The sequence below is a fragment of the Nycticebus coucang genome, chromosome 16, assembly GCF_027406575.1.
Source record: "Nycticebus coucang isolate mNycCou1 chromosome 16, mNycCou1.pri, whole genome shotgun sequence".
NCBI lineage: Eukaryota > Metazoa > Chordata > Mammalia > Primates > Lorisidae > Nycticebus > Nycticebus coucang.
In genome coordinates, this window is record NC_069795.1 from 12,232,360 (window position 1) to 12,245,153 (window position 12,794).

Sequence of the window (12,794 nt, forward strand, 5' to 3'; positions counted from 1 at the left end):
TAAGCTTGATCAGTGATGAGTTTGGAAAATCCGGTCCCATCAGTGGTGAGTTTGGAAAATCCGTATTGTGTAATGCACCGCGCCGTCTGGGGTCTGCCGGGAGTCAAGAGTGCCCCGCTGGCCAGGCGCCCGCGGAGGGGGTGGGTAAACCCCTCAGACACCAGCACAAGCTCCACCTGCTGCACAGGTGCCCTGGCCAAGGAGACAACTCTGAAGACCATGCCAAGTTTGTATTAAAAAGTACTGTTATATTACTGTTTAATAACTTCCAGCCATTATACAAAATTTAAAAAAATATGCACACAGACACATAGCCATAAAAACACTATACCAAAAGATCAATCTAGGAATCTTTCAGAATAAAACAGATGCATTCAGAGGGCAGAGAAATGGATTGCAAATATGGCGAGGTCTCTTTCCCGTAGTATTCCAGGTCATGAAATAAGTGCTTCCCTCCTCACAGGTCTCCAGTTACACAGATTATCTATTTTAGGTCCTTGAACTAGGATTTGTAAAAATTTTGTTCCCCCCCTTTTAATTTTAGATTAACAGAGGATACAAACAATTAGGTTTGTAATTTCTCCTGAATGGGCCTAGGAGAAAGACCTGAGAGGGAGAGGGGAGTAAGGCTCACCCTAGGAGCCTCCCAGGGTCACAGCACTGACACCTGAGTCTTCATTCCTGTGCATTTTTTTCTTTTTTTTGCAGTTTTTGGCCGGGGTGGGTTTGAACCTGCCACCTCCGTTTGGGGCCAGCGCCCTACTCCTTTGAGCCACAGGCACCACCTCCTGTGCATTTTTTAATCTTGCTTCTAGAGTCTTAGGATCTTAGAGATTACCTAGTCTAGTCCTCTTACTCCACACAGTAAAAAAATGAGGCTTAGAGAGGCTAAGCAAATGCCCAGGGTCGCACAGTGAAACCGTGGCAGTCAAATCTCAGAGTCCCAGCCCTGGTACTATTTGCTATGTGACTTTCTAGAACCTCACTTCCCCCCCGCCAGATTCAGAGGAACTGTAATCACATGAAGGACATTTGGAATCAGCACATGAAGCACTTTTCAAAATGTCCATAGGATGTCAGGAACTTATATGCCATATTTCTTCTGAAGACCTTGAAGCACTTCAGCTTTGGGCTTTTTTTTTTTTCCTTTTATCTTAAAATATGGCACTGAGATTTTATCTCTCTTCCCCATTCAATGTTTCCTCTCTCTGGTAGTTAGCTGCCTGGCATCTGTTGGGGAGGGCTCCAGCACACTTTGGGGAGGGCTGGACAAGGTGGAATTCTCAGGGTGGGGGAGACAGAATCTGACATGGGAGAGGTGCACTGCAACCTCGCAACCTCGCTGGCCCTTTCCTGTCATTCTCTCCTCACCTCCGCCTTCCTTACCTCCGCCTTCTTTTCCTGCCCACTCTGCAGCTCTTGAGCTAGCTGGGCTCAGGGGCTCTGCTAGCTGACTGCTAGCTGTCAGGAACCCTGCTGAGTGTTTTCCTTTTCTCTCCTCACTCCCACCCAGGCCCAATTTACTTCCCAGAAATATCACAGGGCCCTGAACCACCCCTGAAAACCACAGGGGTGCTTCCTGGGAAACCCTGCTTCCTGGGAAACACTATGCAGATACATCCTGAAATGCATCCTAAGTGCAATAGCCTAAAGGGAATGCAGAGTGCACTCCCTTCAAAGTGCATCTCTTTGAACATGTAAACAGTGCACCAAAGGATAGTACATGCTCCCCTTACTGGGAACTGCACGGATGATGTCACCGTGAAGACCAAGACTCACTCCACGGTTTCTCATCCCTTCCCCCAGAGCACACTTGCAGACCACAAGGCAGCAAATTAGGGTGCAAGGAGGGAGAACGCTAAGCACTTTTCTGTCCAAGTTCTTCGAATAGTTAGTTGTGAAGTCATCTCATTACATAGCCATCCCCAAAGTCAACATCAGACTCCACAGCATCACTTTTATCAGATGCAGCATCTTCGGGCCACAGGCACTCTGAACAGGGGCTGGGGCAGGTTGGCTGTGTCTCCTCTCCACTGGCCAGCAGACGGCTTGATTCCCTTCTGTGTGGATCCTCTGGGTCAACTGTCTCTTCTGGAATAGACAACATCAGAGGGTCTTCTTCTGAGTTGTCACTGTCATTGTTGTCATCATCATCGAGGACTCTCATAAGCACAGAGTTTAAATCTACATTGAAGATAATTCTGTCCCCAGACTGCTCAGTGGAGCTGCTGTCTTCAGAGAAAGGAAGGGGACTCTCTCTCTTCTCACAGGGCTCACTTCTATGTTCCAACTGCCAGGGGCTGTGCGCTGTGATCAGGGAGGGCTCCGCATCAGCCTCAGGCAGGTCAGGCTGGTCAGAGGAGTCTTGGTCTGTCGACTGGGACTCCACAGAGGCGGCTGAGGAAGCAGAGGCCTGGCTCAGAAGTCTGCCTGTTAGCCCATGCATGGTGTAACCACCGCCATTTGTTCGGTGGCTGGCTTCATTATCACTGTCACTCTCATCATCATAATTGTAATCCCACACTTTCTTCTTTCTGTGGATGGAAATGACCTCTACCAAGTCCATGGCTTCCCATGGTGGCTGCTTGGGAATCCAGGCTGAAAAGTTATGAAAATTCTTTAAAAAAAAAAAAAAAAAAAAAAAAAGAGTCTGTATCAGTTGTCAGTGTTTGCTCTTTATATGCCACATAATAAAACTTAATGAGCGGGGTGTGGTGGCGTGTGCCTGTCGTCCCAATCACTTGGGAGACTTCAGAGAGGACTGCTTGAACTCATGAGTTCGAGGCTGCAGTGGCTGTGACTGCATCTGTGAATAGCCACTGCACTCCAGCCCAGGCAACATAGCAAGACCCTGGTTCTAAGAAAAAAAAAATTAATTAATTAAAAAAAATCTAAAACAACTTAATGAGATTGACTGTACAATGATGCAGATGATGATGATGATGGTAATGACAAGAACTATAATCATAGCTCATAGTTCTAGATAGTGCACACAATTTGCCCACTGCTCGTCTTAGTGCTTTATATATAATTTACTTGACCCTCCCAGCCACTGTGTGAAGTAGGCTTACTATTCTTATGCCCACTCTACAGATGAGACAATGAGGTGCAGAGGTTAAGAAACTGGCTCATGGTTCATGACAGCTGGATTTCAAACCAGGGAGGTGTCTGACCAGAGACTCTATTCGGACTCACCCCTCCTGACTTCCTCTCCCTTGGGTGATTCTTGCCTGTCAGAAGAATCTATCCATTTAGGGTGCATAGATTTCAATTCTGGACTTCCAAAACATTCTTCAGTGGTGCCAGGGAACCATAGGGTGAGGGAAGACTCTAGGGAACTGGTTCTATTAGGCTTAAAGGCCCAGAAAAATAATATGCTTCCTCTGGTCTGGAGACCTTACTGCAGATGGCCCCTAAGGGTCAGGCACAGGAGATAAGTCTGTTCTGTCCCAGCCCTGCAAAGAAAACACCTCCAGGACCCAGTTCAAGTGAACAGGAGGCAGGGTGAGTTTTCCCCTCTCTGAAGGGTCCTGGTTGTCAAATTGACCTCAGCAGGAGGGTCAGTGAGAAGGAGGTCCCAAGATTTTTTAAGAGCCGTGGAGTTTTCTCACTGGCATCTCTCTCCTCTCTGCCCTCTGTGCCTACACAGGCCATCCAATCTGACAGACCTGATCTTCCCTTTCTCTATACAGACCCTGCCTTGGGGTGAACTATTCTACTGGGTTGTTCATCTTTTTTCTTATTGATTCATAGATGCTCTTTATATTATTGGTACACTATTTGTCAATTATTTATGTTACTTAAATTTTCCCCCATCTGTGGTTTATCATTTTACTCTCCTTATGCTGACATTTGGTGAAAAGAAATCCTTAGTTTTAATGTAAGAAAACTTATCAGTTTTATCCTTCTATGGCTTTTGCTATGTGCATCTGCATCTTCCTTATTCCAAAGTCACAGAGAACATCCCATACTGCCTTCTGAAACTTTTAACAGTTTTTCCTTTCACATCAGTCTTTAATTTACCTGGAACTGATTTTTGTGTATGATGTGGAGTAGGGATCCAATGTCATTTATTGATCAGCCTTTCTTTTTCTCACTAATGACCCACTCTGTCATTAATCATGTTTTCATACATGTGAGTCTGGGCACACATTTGACAAGGTCTTTATTAATGCTCTTCAATAAGGTTTGATAATTTTCACCACAAATGGTTTGCATATCTGCTGTAAGAATTAGTCCTCAAATGTTCTAAACATATTTTTTGTTACGATTTAATGGTATATTTTTTAAACTATATGATTCCAGTTGTATCAAGTTCAAAGGCTGGCAAATCTAATCTATGGTGTTAGTAATCAGGATAGAGGTTACCCCTGGCTAGAGGCTGAGACTGGATGGCAAGAAAGAGAATTGTAGGCATACTGGCCATGTTCTCTTTCTTAATCTGAGCATGAGTCACAAGGATGTATGCACTTTGTGAAAATTCAGTAAGATTTATACATATCACTTGTGTACTTCTGAATATTGAAAAGTGGCTTCGTGTTTATTTTCTGAGTGCTGCCAGTATATAAAAATTCAAGCATTTGAATCTTGCTCTGTTGTCTGAGCTAGAGTACAGTGACATAGCTCACTGTAACCTCAAACTCCTGGGTTTAAGCGATCCTTTCTCCTTAGCCTCCTGAGTAGTTGAGACTAAAGGTGTGTGCCACCCTTCCCAGCTAATTAAAAAAAAAAAATGTTTACAGGAGTTTTGTCATGTTGCCCAAGCTGATCTCAAACTCCTGGTCTAAGAGATCCTCCTGCCCTGGCCTCCCAGAGTGCTGGGATTACCAGTATGAGCCGCTTCACCTGGCCATAAAAATGCCAGCATTTTAACACCGATTTTATGTGTAACAACTTTGCTAAACTTATTCATTTTAATAATTTATCTTTTTAAACATCTAGCGTTCTGTTTCCATATTCCTAGAGTTTTTACTTAAACACAGTGTAACAATTTTTTTCTTTTTGTTTTTAGACAGTCTCACTCTGCCACCTGGGGTAGAGTGCCATGGCGTCATAGCTCACAGCAACCTCAAACTCTTGGGTTCAAGTGATCCTCTTGCCTTAGCCTCCCAAGTAGCTGGGCTTATAGGTGCCCACCATGATGCCTAGCTAATTTTCTATTTTTAGTAGAGACAGGGTTTCACTCTTGCTCAGCCTGGTCTGAAACTTCTGAGCTCAAGCAATCCTCCTGCCTCAGCCTCCCAAAGAGCTAGGATTCCAGGCCTGAGCCACCACTCCGGGCAAAATACAGCATAACAATTTTTAATAGAGAAATATTAGACAGACCCAAGATGATAACGTGACAAGAATACAATTGTATCAACTGTGGAGGGATATTTAATTCTAATCGAAGAAATCAGGAGAATAATGTGAATGAATTCAAACAGAAAAGTATTTCAGAATGAAGTACTATAAAACTAATGTAAAAAACATGTGATGGTATAGGAAAAATGATAAATGATGGGCAAAAACAGCTGAGTCAAAAGACACAGGGAAGGTTTAGAAGCATATGAGATCAACACCCAGACTTGGCTGAATAAAGGCTCAGAGCAGAAGCACAGAGAGGAAATGAAGACAAAGGAACGGCTGTTTTCACTAATAATAAAAATAACACCAACAAAAGCAGCTACAGGGGACTGTTAAACACAGGACAATGAACAAAAGTATTAAAAATAATCAGTGTCAGTGAAGCTTTGGAGAAATATGTACACCAATATATTGCTATTGGCATTATAAATCGGTTAATGATAAATTCACTTTGTGTATAGATTCCACTCAAGTAATCTAAAACAAAAAGATAATCTATATAAAAATGTTTATTGCGGGCAGCGCCTGTGGCTCAAAGGAGTACGGCGCTGGCCCCATATGCTGGAGGTGGAGGGTTCAAACCCAGCCCCGGCCAGAAACTGCAAAAAAAAAAAAAAAAAAAAATGTTTATTGCACTTTTCATAATGGCCAAGAAAGAAAAGGAAAAGAAATAAAAAAGAAATCAGTCCAAATGCCCTATAGCTGAGAAATGGTTAAATGAAAAAGAGTACATTAATAATAATGAACTTCCCTCTGATCATTATGAATAATACGTGGGAAAAAAGTATACAGACAGAAAATGCATGGATATATTTAAAACAGCAAAATCCAGGTCAGACATGAAGTTCGATAAATTGCACATGGACTTTATGTCTGCCCTGTATATGTACATAGGAATGGAAAAGAACCCAGCACCTAGGTGTTTTTTGAAAATGAGATTTTCTTCTGTGAAAATATATTTACAGGGCGGCACTGGTGGCTCAGTCGGTAAGGCGCCGGCCCCATATACCGAGGGTGGTGGGTTCAAACCCGGCCCCGGCCAAACTGCAACCAAAAAAATAGCCAGGCGTTGTGGTGGGCGCCTGTAGTCCCAGCTACTCGGGAGGCTGAGGCAAGAGAATCACCTAAGCCCAGGAGTTGGAGGTTGCTGTGAGCTGTGTGAGGCCACGGCACTCTACCGAGGGCCATAAAGTGAGACTCTGTCTCTACAAAAAAAAAAATATATATATATATATATATTTACATATATAATACACATTCTTAACTTGAAATAAAAAAGAAATTAAAAGAAAGAACTACATACCAAGGCTTTGGGGAAATTGCTTCGTAAGCATATATAGCCAATCCGTTTCAGTATTATCATGGTGCAGGTCAAGAACGCGCCCATCGAAAACAAGATAATTATTCCTCCTATTTTGGCAAATTCTGATGGTTCTGCAGATGAAAATTAAGTGACTTTACTTCAAAAGAAATCCAATAAAAGATCATAGATGGGAATAAATACACATTGGCTTGGTGTTAAAGGTTGATATCAAGAAAGCAAAATTCTGAAAAATAAGTTTTATTGGGTGGTGTCTGTGGCTCAAAGGAGTAGGGTGCCAGCTCCATATACTGGAGGTGGCGGGTTCAAACCCAGCCCCAGCCAAAAACTGCAAAAAAAAAAAGTTTTATTTTGCTAAATACTAGGAATACTCAGAGCAATCTGAGTGTGTGCATTTTCAACAATAAGATAGATTTAGCTATTAAAAGTACAATTTTTTTTCCCAGCTTGTGTTCTATAATTCCACAGTCCAGTATAGCAGCCACTAGCTGTGGCTATTTGAATTTAAATGATCAAAATTAAATAGAATTAAAGGCTCAGTCGCTGGGTCACATGAGCCACTTCTTAAATGCTCAAGGGCCACAGTTCATCTGCACTGTAGGCGGGAAGCTGTGGGAAAGCAGAATCTGCCAGAATAAAACCAGCGGGCCCCTTCCGAGGCTTTGCAGAACCCACTTTGCTCTGTTAAGAGTCCCCCTTAGCTTCTCATAAAAATTCATTTGGACAGTTTCAACTTTCTGACTGCACACAGCTTTTCCACTTAAGTATGAATAGACTGGGAAGAAATCAGTAATGATGTAACTAAAGCTCTCTTGACTTTCCAAAAAGACCTTAATTCATATTAATTCTGTAACTACAGCCTTAGGCAAAACAGACAGAGAGGAGAAATAAAAATGGATTCTATGCTTTAAATCAGGGGTCCTCAAACTGCGGCCTGCGGGCCACATGAGGCGGTGTGATTGTATTTGTTCCCGTTTTGTTTTTTTACTTCAAAATAAGATATGTGCAGTGTGCATAGGAATTTGTTCATAGTTGTTGTTTTTAAACTATAGTCTGGCCCTCCAACGGTCTGAGGGACAGTGAACTGGCCCCCTGTTTAAAAAATTTGAGGACGCCTGCTTTAAATCTTTCAGAAGGTTAAAGAATTAATAGAAAGGAATCGGTAAAGACCCTGGCACTGCTAGACAGGATTCACGAAGCCACTCTCGTCCTCGTGGAGAGCGAATGAGGGACTGTCATTTCAGGACAGTTCCAGATGTAGATCTAGCCACAGAGGCAACCTTTATGATACAAACTTCCTGCACATACAGAGTTTACATTCCTGAAAAGGATACTATAAACCAAAATGATTTCATTGGTGACCAATGGCCTAATCCTGGTGTTCTGACTCATCTACCCACCCGACTGGCAGCTATTAGCTACAATGCACCTTCTGTCATCTATTTACTAGGACAGCCTACAAACAGGATTATGTAAATTGTAGTTACTATGCTAGGATAATACTTCTCAATTTGGGGTGTCCTCATGCATTTGAGGGTTCTTTATGAGAACTCAATATTTTTGTTTTTAGGTTGGTGGTAATATAAAATATATAAATTTCTCATGGAGTCATCACAAATTATACATATATGCTATTTTCATTTATTTATTTATTTAATTGTAAACTTTGTTACCCTCTGTAGAGCGCTGTGATATCATAGCTCACAGCAACCTCATGATTTTTTTTTATTTTTTGAGACAGAGTCTCACTCTGTCATCTTCATAGAGTGCCATGGTGTCATCAGATCTCACAGCAACCTCAAACTGTGGGGTTTGAGCAATCCTTGTCCTTCAGTCTCCAGAGTAGCTACGACTACAGGCATGAGCCACTACACTGGCTAGGCTTTCTGTTTTTTTAGTAGAGCTGGGGTCTCGCTCTTGCTCAGGCAGGTCTCAAATTCCTGAGCTCAAACAATCTACCCATCTTGGCCTCCCAGTATGATAGGATTACAGTATGATAGGATTACAGAACCATCTCACCCAGACATGCATGCTATTTTTAAACATTCCTGTTTGAAAAAAAGATGAATTCTGCCAATATTCCTACAAAGGGAGGAGAAATTGTAATTAGGTGTTATTGCTGTTAACTACCTCCTTTAAAGGTGAGTGAGATCAAGCCATCTTGGGAAGGGGAAACCAGGTTGTATCTTCAAAATTTGGCCTTGGACAAACCTGTCTTTCTCTGGACTCACTGAGATTTTTAAACAAAACATAAGGAACCTCACAAGCAGGGGGCTGAGCTAAGCAGTCGGGGGTTGGTAATATCTGATTACAATTACCTTTAAAGGAAAAGAAAAGGACTTGGTCAAAGATTGATAATGATTAACACCAGTCTCCTGGAGCTCCCCCAGTTCTCCTCTGTAACAAGCACCACCACCCTCCACCTAGATTACTGCAGTATCGGCCCAGCCTTGGCTCCCACCTTGTGGCATCTAGATGCTCCTTTTACATCTTAAGTCTGGTGATAAGGAGGCACTCTGCGTACCACCCTCTGAGGGACCCCATCTTACAGTGGCTTCTAGGGTCCTCTACCCTTCTCTGACCCAAACTGTTACTGTTCTTCCCCTGCTCGGTTCACTCCTGCCATACGGTGCCAGGCATGACCCTCCGCGTGGGATCTCTCCACTGAGACATCTGCGTGACTCACTCCTTCACTTCCTGGGTTAGTTTCCTATCGCTATTGAAACAAATCACCATAGAATTAGTGCCATAAAACAATGAACATATGTTATTTCCCATTCTGGTGGTCAGAATTTCAAAATGAGTTTCACTGGAATAAAAATCAGTTTTGGCCAGACCACATTGCTTCTGGAGGCTCTCGGAGAAAGCCCATTTCCCTGCCTTTCCCAGGGTCTATCGGCCCATGGCTCCTTCCTACATCCTCAAAGATGGTTTCATAGCATTCCCAAGTCTCACTCACTGACCTCTGCTGCTCTCACAGCTCCTTCTCTGACTCTGAGTCTCCTGCCCTTCTCTTTCCAGAAGGACCTGTGTACTTACCCTGCGCCCTCCTAGATGACCCAGAATAATCTCCCCATCTCCCGAGCCTCATTCAATCACCACTGCAAAGCTCCTCTGCCATGGAAGGCAGCCGGTTTACATATATGGGCTTAGGCTGTGAACATCTTTGGGGGTTATTATTCTGCTTGCCACACCCCCCTAGGTCTTTACTCAAATGTTACCTTCTCGGGAAGGCCCTCCCTGGCCATCTGTCGTGGGTGCTGTGGTGTCCCGCACATATCCTCTTTACCAGCGTGCACCCCAAGTGCTACTGCACCTGTTGGCTGATACATCTCAGAGCTGATCCTACTCTGAGGAGCTTCCCTTGGCCAAAGTAGGGCAGCCTCATTTGGAGGCCATCCCACAGATCACCACCACTAATTGACCAGCTGACTGAGGGCTCCATTCATGCTCCAGAGAATCTCCTGGGATCAGGTTCAAGTGAGGCTCAGCTGGGAGCACACGGTTGCTTAGTTAATTTCTCTCTCCTCCGTCCCTAGCTGTTCTCTCATTCTCCTTTCCAGATTCTCCCCCAGCCCTACAAATCACACTTGAACAATAAGAACTCCCATCCCAGGCTCCCTGACATACCTCTTACCTCCCTGCCTGCTTAATTTTTCTCAGCAGTACTTACCATCACTTAACATACTGGACATTTTACTTTTTTTTAAAAACAGAGTCTTGTTCTGTTACCTGGGCTAGAGTGCTGTGGCCTCAACCTCAGCACACAGCAACCCCACACTCCTGGGTTCAGGTGACTCTCCTGCCTCAGCCTCCCAAGTAGCAGTGACTACAGGTACCTGCCATCATATCTGGCTAATTTTTCTATTTTTAGTAGAGATGATCTCTTGCTTTGCTCAGGCTGGTCTTGAACTCCTGAACTCAAGCAATCCACCCACCTCAGCCTCCCAGAGTGCTAGGATTACAGCTGTGAGCCACTGCATCCGGCCTATATATTCTACTCTTTAATCTCATTATTCTGCCTCCTACTGCAATGTAGTCTCCACAAGGTCAGGGATTTTTATCTATTTTTTTCACTGCTATGTCCCCAGTATCAAGAAAAGCATCTGGCTCAGAGCAGGCTCCCACTAAACATCGATCATTGAATGAATAGAGCTATCTTTCCCTCAGGGCCTTACTGGAAGAGCCACGCAATTAATTTAGGACTTGGCAAGGGAAAGGCATTTATCCAGATTCTGGGCTAAAATCCTCCCATATCAGTCTTCCCAGAGATTGCATTTACTGCTGAGCCTACATGAAGGCTGGGCTCCGGCTGTCCTGCAAAGGTCCCTCACCATCCAAGCCTGTCTGGTTCCTGGGTTTGGCTAGTTGAGGGCAGATCTCATGGCAAGTGGATGGTGAGAGATCCTATCTGGTTCCTGAGTTTCTGGCAGCAAGAATCTGTGTATCATGTATAGTGGCTGGAGAGTTAGGGATACCTGCAGCTTACTTGTCCTTCTCAGTCAGCCAACACATTTGCCTTGGCAGTGGGGATGGAGTTTCAGTAGACCATCATGGCTCTAACATGTTATTAATTTGAGTTTTTATTGTATGCAAGAGTTTGGTTTCCTGTATAGAGGTTCAAAAACCTGCGTAATCCTCTGAGTAATAGGAGTGTCTTTTGTTATTCCTATTGAGTCCCTTTTAGGAATCATATCCGACAATGAGTTGACACAGGGGATATGGACAGACAGCTTCAGGATGAGGGCTGGTCATCAGAAAAACCAGCCCCGTGATTGGAGGGTTGGGACTTCCAGTTCCATCCCCAACCTCCAAGGAGGGGATGGGGGTTGAGATCGAATCCAATCCCATGGCTGATGATTTAATCAGTTACGCCTACATAATGTAGCCCAACAAAAACTCTGAACACCAAGGCTTGGGGAGCATTCAGTCTGGTGAACAGATGGATGTGTAGGGATAGTGGTGCACCCCAACTCCAAAGGGAGAAAAGCTCCTGCACTTGGGACCCTTCCACACCTTGTCCTATGCACCTCTTCATGTATCTTTTATAATAAAATGGTAATCATAAGTGTAGACTTTTCCTGAGTTCTGTGAGTTATTTTAGCAAATTGCTGAACCTGAAGAGAGGTCATGGGAACTCTTAACTTTGTAGCCAAGTCAGACAGAAATACGGGTAACTGTGGGAGCCAGGACTTGTGACTGGCATCTGAAGTAGGGTCCTTCTTGTGCTACTGAGGCCTGAACCTGTGGGGCCTATGCTAACTTCAGGTAGTTAGTGTCAGAACTAAATTGAATTATTGGACATTAGTTAGTGTCACAGAATTGGTGTTAGCACCTAAATATGTACATTATATGTACACCAAATAAATCGTAGTTTATATAATATATACACATACATACTTATTTATTCATTTTAGACAGAGTCTCACTCTGTTGCCCTGGGGTTGAGTGCCGTGGTGTCATCATAGCTCACAGCAACCTCAAACTCTTGGGCTCAAGTGATCCTCATGCCTCAGCTTCCTGAGTAGCCGGGACTACAGGTACCCACCACAATGCCCAGCTAGTTTTTCTATTTTTAGTAGAGACAGAGCCTCGCTCCTGCTCAGGCTGGTCTCAAATTCCAGAGCCCATCTTGGTGTCCCAGAGTGCTAGAATTGAGCCACTGCGTCCATCCTGGGGGCTTATATTTTTTAAAGAGCTATGGACATTCCAAATCTATGTATAATTTTAGGTTTGCCTATATTTACTTGAAATTATAAAAATAACTTAAGCTAAAGGTCTGAGACACTTCCCCTTTAAAATCAGTTCATGCATCATTCGGCTTTGAGGAACACTAGAGAATCAAATCATTGTGCCCTGTGGCCAGACTAACCTCAAGCACAGCTCAGCAACATTGCCAGTAGCTCCCTTAATTCACAACCCTATTGCTTAAAAGTCATTTCCTTATAAATCCTTCCTTATTTTTATTCTGGTAAATCAGAAGATTAAAGAAGCCTTAAGCACATTTTTTTTTTTTTTTAATTTTTGGCCAGGGCTGGGCTTGAACCCGCCACCTCCGGCATATGGGACCGGCACCCCACCCGTTGAGCCACAGGCGCCACCCGCCTTAAGCACATTTTGTAGATTT

The 12,794-nt window shown here is 43.7% G+C and overlaps 1 protein-coding gene across 4 annotated transcripts in view; it reads right to left on the minus strand.

The window, feature by feature from the left end:
- Positions 1–221: 221 nt before the first annotated feature.
- The window catches only part of IFNAR2 (interferon alpha and beta receptor subunit 2), a 37,330-nt gene continuing 24,757 nt past the window's right edge, over positions 222–12,794 (minus strand). For 2 of the 4 annotated variants that reach the window (XM_053564814.1, XM_053564815.1), the window contains exons 8-9: positions 6,650–6,780; positions 222–2,617 (exon numbers count right to left, since the gene is read on the minus strand). In XM_053564814.1, the coding sequence (XP_053420789.1) occupies positions 1,904–2,617; positions 6,650–6,780 (845 nt within the window). In that variant the 3' untranslated portion in view covers positions 222–1,903. Of the gene's footprint in view, positions 2,858–6,649; positions 6,781–12,794 lie in introns of all 4 variants that reach the window. The other 2 variants (XM_053564816.1, XM_053564817.1) reach the window with 2 other exon arrangements.